At 34.5% G+C, this 8,657-nt stretch overlaps 1 protein-coding gene across 1 annotated transcript; it reads left to right on the forward strand.

Moving 5' to 3' along the window:
- Nucleotides 1-7,330: 7,330 nt before the first annotated feature.
- Nucleotides 7,331-8,321, forward strand: LOC110319019 (olfactory receptor 4K3-like). Its single transcript, XM_021194410.1, has one exon. It carries the CDS (start codon nucleotides 7,368-7,370, stop codon nucleotides 8,283-8,285), a length of 918 nt encoding a protein of 305 aa, XP_021050069.1. The 5' UTR covers nucleotides 7,331-7,367; the 3' UTR covers nucleotides 8,286-8,321.
- Nucleotides 8,322-8,657: the final 336 nt, after the last annotated feature.

An 8,657-nucleotide genomic window follows, 5' to 3' on the forward strand; every position in this document is an offset into this window, starting at 1 on the left:
CAAGATCTATCCCCTTTCTGTGTCTCATTAGAAAACAAACAGGGTGCTAATGGATAATAACATAATAAAATAAGATGAAGTAAAAATATACAAATTAGAATAGGTCAAGACAGAAAGAAAAGACATAGAAAACATAAATGCAAAGAACAACGAGGATTCCCATAAAAGCAAAAAACTAGAAATCATGGTATATAAATGACTTACACCCTTAAAAGTAGTGGTTTCTCCAGGGACCCTCCCTTAGAAAAAGCTAATTTTTTTATTTATAAGTTGTTACTAATTGGAAATAGTTTCTGTGTTAGCAAGTGGGGTCTGTGTCTGCTTGCAGACCCAGTGCATACTATAGATTTCTGAAGTGGAAGAAGAAGTCTGAACCATAAAATAGCATTCTTAATTAATATGTGATCCGTGCCTTGTGCCTACAGCCTGCCTATTCTAACATCTGGAACTCTCTTCATTTCTAGGTTTCAAATATACCACATGCCAGTTTGGCTGTGCATGAAATATCACTATTCTTCACTAAAATCCCTAGAAAAAGAAATAGCCATGTCTGTGTTAAAGATTCTATAAGACTATGGCTTCAGTGATGACAGTATTTAATAAATAAATGAATGAATAAATAAATAAATAAATAAACCCCTAAGTATAAATAAATAAACCCCCTAAGTATTCAAAATCTACATTGAGTACTGGACTTCATAGTGGTCTCATGGGAGTCACTATGAAGTCAGCATGTCACAGGGAGACCCATGGAGTGGTCTCTGTTCTCCACTGTGTTTGTAGTTGGTCCCAACCACAGCTTTAACTTCATTTATGCTTTAACATTTTAGAAACTTGCCTGCTGTATGTACAATGTGAATTGTGGTGTTTATCTCCAGTTTAAAAATCTAAAGTTGTGTCTTATATTTGCCTGAATGAAGTGTGTGTTCTTTGTGGTCAGGTTGCATCTAGCAGATGCTAAGACTGGGCCCTCCCACACTGTGTCTCACTTTCACACATTCCCAGTCTTGCCCTGTCCTCCTCAGAGAGCCACACGGTACAGGCTGTGGCTTTCTCAGTGGCAGTCTAACTGTTGGTGGTCAGATTTTCTGTTTTACCATTTCAGTTCTAAATCCTATTTTTTATGTGCTGTGTACCAAAAACATAATACCTCCTACGACATAGAGGAGAAATTCCACCTTGCTGCCAGGGAAAGCCCTTTTCTCTACCTTTTAAACATTAAGAAGACTGTTCTTGCCAGTTTGTTCACTATGTTACTATTTATGAGAAGATGAGGCTGCAGCCTACCCACTTAGACCACTGGGGTGGGATTTTAAGGAAATGACCTGTTTGCTCACTTGTAGGTGAGCTTGGGAGTTCTTGCTCTGAGGATGGCTACCAAGTGTTTTCCAGAAGCAATCACAAGACTGAAGACTGTCCTTTAACACAAATTTGTAAAGGGGACATAAGACTTCTTAGCCATCACATGGAATATTCTGCTTTCTATTTTGAACAAGAACTTGTTTTCTACAGCTAAAATACTTGAATTGTCAAGCATTATAATCTCAGTGTGTGTTAGCTTTTCAATGAGCCTTTAAGAAAGTTTAACAATCCATGAAATGTGAATAGTTGAAAGTTAAAAAACATCAACAACAAAAAAATCCAGCCATGTGAGTATTAGTTAAATGTTCTTTGAAATGCATAAAAAGACTCCTAGCGTTCACTAACACAAAAAGTAAAATACATATCATCAGACAACATATTAGCCAATTTAGTAGCGATATTACCCACATGATGTTCCCACTAATGTATTTTCCTTATACCCTGATGATATGACTGTCTATTCTTCTGTTATTATAAACACTTCATGAAAATGTTATCACATTGAATCATGGCTCTAGGCAATAAACTGTGGTTCTGGGTCATTGTCACTCATATTTGTATTTAGAATAAACTATTTCTCCTGATATTAAGATAGAGATATGTTTTGTATATAAATATGACATACATTCTTATGCTGAGTCCATATGGAATTAGATATCACATTTAAGACACTTTCACAATAGTATAATAAATGCCCTTAGAAAACTTTCCCAAGTTGATATAAGCTATTCACCTCATATTTAGTCATAATTCTTTAAAATACCAATAAAGTCAAATACACAATAACTATTTTATACATCAAGTTCACTATTAAGCATTTACCCAAATAAAAGATATGAGTTTTTTTATGACAAGCACCAGAGTGTTTACATTGTTTTATTCCCAACAGCTGTAGATTAGATAAAACCTAAAAGATAACCAAAACTGAAAAATAAATAAATAACCATGCATAAGATGGAATAAACTTACGGAAATTGCTCAAACAAAAGCATTGATTAATCCAAAGTGCAGAGAGAAGAAATTTGTAATCAAAAGTGAACATACTATGTGACTATGAAAACATAAACCAAAACTGAACTGTGATGCCAAGGAACCTTATAACATCTCAGATATTTATTATCAAAAAGGATATATATCATTTATTGTAAAAAATATAGAAATGGAATTCTTTTTTTTCATTATCTTGACATTTTTTCTTTTTTTATTTAAACAATTTTTATTATATATTTTCTTCATTTACAATTCAAATGCTATCCCAAAAGTCCCTTATACCCTCCCCCCACCCTGCTCCCCAACCCACCCACTCCTGCTTCCTGGCCCTGGCATTCCCCTGTATTGGGGCATATAATCTTTGCAAGACCAAAGGCCTCTCCTCCCAATGATGGCTGATTAGGCCATCTTCTGCTACATATGCAGATAGAGACACGAGTTCAGGGGGGACTGGTTAGTTCATATTGCTGTTCCTCCTATATGGTTACAGACCCATTTAGCTCCTTGGGTACTTTCTCTAGCTCCTCCATTGGGGGCTCTGTGTTCCATCCAATAGATGACTGTGAGCATCTACTTCTGCATTTGCCAGACACTGGTATAGCCTCACAAGAGACAGCTATATCAGGGTCCTGTCGACAAAATCTTGCTGGCATATGCAATAGTGTCTGCATTTTGTGGCTGATTATGGGATGGGTCCCCAGATGGGGCAGTCTCTGTGTGGTAATTCCTTCTGTCTCAGTTATTGATATGAATACAAACTTGTAAAGCCATTGTCGATGATAATGTGGGAGTTTCTCCAACATTACAATAAGAACTACCAGTCCTGGGGAAATGGCAAAGCAGATAAAGTGCTTGCTGCATATAAGTGAAGGCATCCGCATAAAAAACTCAGATAAAATTCAGATGAGACAGTATATGCAGAAAGTGAAGGGTGTGAATACCCAGAGCAAGCTGTGTAGTCAGACAAGCAGAAACGGTGAGCACCGGGCTCAGCAAGAGACTCTGCCTCAATGTCTATGACATGAAGTGACCAATACCATTTCGAATTCATGCCTGTTCTCTTACAGTGGTTCTCTTACAAAAATGTGCACCTGCACATACAACTGTGCCCACACATATGAATACATATATACATTCACATGCACCATATATATGGATATGCAAAAGTATACTTACTATATGACTCAAAAATCATGTTAAACAAACATTAAAAAATGAAACATACCTCTTACAGATATACAATCTCATTTATTTATTGAAATAAGATTCACAAGAGTTGTATCATGGAATCAATAGATGTGTCCTCAAGAACTAGTTTATAAAGTTCTAGAGATGGCTCAGGAGTTAAGAGCACTTGTGGCTATTGCAGAAGACCTGGCAACACCTATAGGATACTCAAAAGTATCCATAACACCAGTTCAGGGGATCTCATGTCTTCCTCTGGTCATTGTAGGCATTAGTACATGCACGATAAACATATATACTTGCAGGAAAAAACTACTCATACACATAAAATGAAATAAATGTTTTAAGTGAACTCAGACACGCAGAAGAAGGTGATACATTCCTATGATTTCAATGCTCTGGAAACTGAAACAAGATCATCATTGTTTCAAGTAAACTTAGTGAGTTTCTTTTAACTTTGGGCAATGTGCAAAGAAAATTCCTGTGTCTATATTCATAAAATGATATGTAAAGGCATATGTGATACAGATATGATGGAAGACATACATACTACTATATACAAAATAAAGAACATTCAGAGTACACAGTATATATGGCGAAAGTATTATGCCATGCTGCTCACCTTTTTAAAGAAGAATAAAATGCCCCTGGTGAATTTGTAGAACATTATACTAAATGAAAGCCAGACACAAAGAAAAAAATATATCAGGTATGTTCTCACTTACATGCAAAGGCTTTAAAAGTTGAATTAATGGAAAATTATTAAAACTGTGGTCAATATTAGATTGGAGAGAAAATTGGAGAGGATTTATAATTCCACAGTTAAGTATGGCTAATAACTCCAAAAACTTAAGTACTACTATTAAAATTATACTTAATAGAGATGTACTAAATGATGAAAAGTTGAAAATGTTTAAATGTTTTAATGCCCCTACAATCTCTATGTTGACTACTAATAAGCAATTTTATACTATGTATGTATATCAAAATGTAATAGTTTTCACCTTAAGTATGTTCAGAAATGGGTTTAAAAATAAAAGCAAAATTATACAAACTAAAATAATATTGTTCGCTTGAGATATAGGTATGGCATGAGCTGACCATACAGAATCAAAAGAGAGTCTGGGAGAAAATAAATGGCTTTGTTGTCATTATCAGATGTCATACTAGGTGTCTAAATGTATATGTGCAGTCGTAAAACTACAAGCAGCATGAGGGTTATCCTTCAAAAATTATTATATTTATGAGGTTTTGTGCATGAATGTAGGCATGTGTGTCTATGTGTTTATATGTATTCATTTAACAGCAAATGTGTAAAAGCTAGAAGACTACATGAAGAAGTCAGTTTTTCCCTTCCACCATACAGGACCTAGTTAAGCTTCAGTTTACCAGGCTTGGCAGCAAGTGATGTTACATGTCTCACTGGCCCATATTATTCATCATGTAAACTGTACATTGCCATAACACATATAAAATGTTAAATAAATTGAAGAGAGACATAGAGATAGAGAGGGGCAGATGGAGACAGAGACAGAGATTTCTATTTTCCAAAACACCCCCTTCTTCCCAACTCCCATTTTGTAATAGAAATGGTGCCACTATAGATGCGTGCTCCCACATCTGGCTTTATATATGGTCTGGAATGTGAATTCACTACTCAGGGTTGAATTGGAAGCACTTCATCCCCCTTACCATCTACCCATTGGCTTTCCTAAATACTTTCCTAAATACATCATTTCTTTCTTCTCTTGCCCCTAGAGACTATTACTGTATTCTCTACTTCTGAGGTTCATTTGTTAAATTTCTCATGTAAGTAGAAGCTATACAGCATTTATTCTTCTGTGACAGAATGTCCTTAAGATCCAACTACATATCATAAATATCACCACTGTATTCATTATTATTGTAATTGTAGTAGTAGTAGTAGTAGTAGTAGTAGTAGTAGTAGTAATCCAATAATAATATCTTATAATGAGTGCATGTGAGCACACATTTGAATATATATACACATACATTATATATATTTATGATATAGATATGCCAATTTCTTTATTGGTTCTTCTGTTGTAGGTACTTCAGTAGATAAAATATGCTGCAAGTAATAGATCAAAGTACATGGATATGCAGCACTTTTTCAAGTATGATTTTCATTTCAGATTTATCTCAAGTGATGGGGTGGTAGGCTTAAAGTAGTTTGATTTTTAATTTATTGAAAAATCTTTCATCACTTTTAGTTTCTATACCACTATACATTGCCAACAATAATATACAAGAGTTCTGTTTCTTCACATTTAAGCCAACATACATCATATTTTGTTTAAATTTTCTCATCTTGCATTTTACTATTTAACAAAACTCTAGTGTTCAAAATGATGAAGAATTGAGAGATGTCTTCAGTTCAGGATCCCTAAGGGACCTGATTCCATTTAAGGTGCAGAGCAGGAAAGCTTCCCAAGCAGATGTGACTTTTGTAAGTGTATATAAGCCACACTGATGTAAAATACTTGCCAACAATGGTCATAGCAGAAATGACATTATTACGATGTGGTACAGTTTCAGATTAGAGGACCATTAGAGGAATCATTACCAATTTGAGAGGACCTGAGTGAGACAGTTATTTCTGCACTGTAAGTACATCCTGAAGAAATTGTTTTACCATCATTTTCCATGACAAATACCCACTTAAAAGTTGTTTTCTCTGTTAACAACACCTTCTTTACACTAGTGATACTCAGTCTCACATCTGCATTTTTGATTTTTCTATTTTTCCAAGACATTATATAAGTTTACCTAGCCAAAAAAAGTTGAGATTTCTGGAAATTTAAAGTAGTTTTATCAGTTAACATAAAATAAACCCTTTCTGTAAAAAGACAAGTTACAAGTCTACCTCTTGAAAACTTATACTGCTGACAGGTCATTTACTTTATTCTAAAATTATCTGATTATATTTGGAATTTTGGACACTTTACATTCTACAGTCAATGCAGTAAAGAAGCAGTAAAAGAAATGGGAAGAAGACAAAATTGTTTGGGAATTGAATCATAATAATTCACTGCAAATACATCAATTCTATGTAAGTAGAAGGTAGAGACAGGGATTTAAGCTTTCACTAAACAATTATTCAGAATAGTATATGAAATCTCACTATTTAGTGTTGAAATTCATCTAGAGTATGAAAATAAGTAGCATCCTTCAGGCCTAGTAAAATATGACTGTTGGCAAATACACTTGAATGTATGAGTCAAAAATTTAAGGAAAGATATAATGCTAACAATGTGTCTTTAATACCTTAATCAATTTATTTGACAAACAAATTTTGCATAATTTACAGTAGACTTGGTTTGATTCTGTCTGTTCAAACACAGACAATGATAAGCTTATGCTTAGGAATTGTGTTTTTATGCTTGAAATATACCAATAGATTGGGGTTATGGGATTATGGTGGTCAAGTAAACAAACTTTAACAGTTTCAAATATTCATTGAAGAAAACTATTTCAGAAAGAGCAGATTTTTAAGATTGGAAAAATTAAAAGATAATATTAGCTACTACTATTTTAAACAATATGCTCATTTTGAGACCTATAAATATTGTCTGTTAGATGCGCAAAGTTTTGAAACAATCTTTCTACAATTTTAGGAAACTTTCCAGATGAGACATAATATATAAATACTTATTTTCAAACTTATTTAAAATCTGAGTGCCATATTTAAATATTCAATTTAAATATTTTTCTGCTGGCTTAACTCTGATCATGAAATTATTGTTTCTATTTCAGGAATTGTTAGTTCAGCTTTGTCTCTCTCAACCCATTAGAACCCCGTGTAGTAAATGGAAGAAGCAAACCAGACTGTGGTGTCTGAGTTTATTTTTCAGGGACTTTGTGCTTCAATGGAACTACAAATCTTGCTCCTGCTGCCATTTTCCACCCTCTACCTGATGACTGTGGTAGGCAACCTCTTTGTTGTGATATTGATCATCATTGATCATCATCTCCATTCGCCCATGTACTTCCTGTTAGCTAATCTATCATTTATTGACTTCTGCCTTTCCTCAGTAACCACCCCCAAACTGACAACTGACCTCCTAAAAGTTAATAAAACCATTTCCTTTGGGGGCTGCATGAGCCAGATCCTCTGTGTGCACTTCTTTGGAGGAGGTGAGATGGTGCTTCTTGTAACAATGGCCTATGACCGGTATGTGGCCATCTGCAGGCCACTCCACTACAGCAGCATCATGGACAGACAGAAGTGCATCTGGCTTGTTTTGATATCATGGGTCATTGGCTTTATACATGCCATGAGCCAGCTGATACTGATTTTGGATCTGCCTTTCTGTGGACCTAGAGTGATAGACAGCTTTTTCTGTGATATCCCTTTGGTGATGAAATTAGCCTGCATGAATACGGATACTCTGGGAATAGTGATAAATGCTGATAGTGGTGTCTTAGCAACAACTTGTTTCATACTTTTATTGATCTCTTACACGTACATTTTACTAACTGTTCAGCTTCACTCTAAAGATGGTTCATCAAAGGCACTCTCTACATGTACTTCCCATATTATAGTGGTTGTGCTATTCTTTGGACCCTGCATTTTCATCTATCTGTGGCCAGTCAGCATCACTTGGGTGGACAAGTTTCTAGCTGTGTTTTACACAGTCATCACACCTCTCCTGAATCCAGCAATCTATACACTGAGGAATAAAGATATTAAAAATGCCATAAAGAAGCTGAAAAATCACATGTGAAATTGGGAAGAATATTTAGATGTGAAACATCATTGTGTTTATATCAGACTAGCTATATTTTGACCTCAGTACTAAACTGTATATATAACAAATTTCTGTAAGTTATTAATTGCATGATAGTTTATGAAAATCACTATTATAAAAATACACTCAGAATTTGGATACTTAGATTGTTACCAATTAGAAAGAGTAATAACTGTATTATATGCATATTTGTGTCTGAAGATTAGGACGTTGTGATAATGATATAAGAATTATAATCACTTCAATTGACTACACACTACCTGTGGTTACAGCACTGTACCATTCTCTTTAACTAGATTATTATTTACAAAGTTCTCTTTGAATTACTTATCAATATTATAATTTCAA

Source organism: Mus pahari, chromosome 3 (genome assembly GCF_900095145.1).
Source record: "Mus pahari chromosome 3, PAHARI_EIJ_v1.1, whole genome shotgun sequence".
NCBI classification, from domain to species: Eukaryota; Metazoa; Chordata; class Mammalia; order Rodentia; family Muridae; genus Mus; species Mus pahari.

Bases quoted from the DNA above. Each gene is read 5' to 3' on its own strand.
- LOC110319019 (XM_021194410.1), top strand. From the start codon at position 7,368: ATGGAAGAAGCAAACCAGACTGTGGTGTCTGAGTTTATTTTTCAGGGA.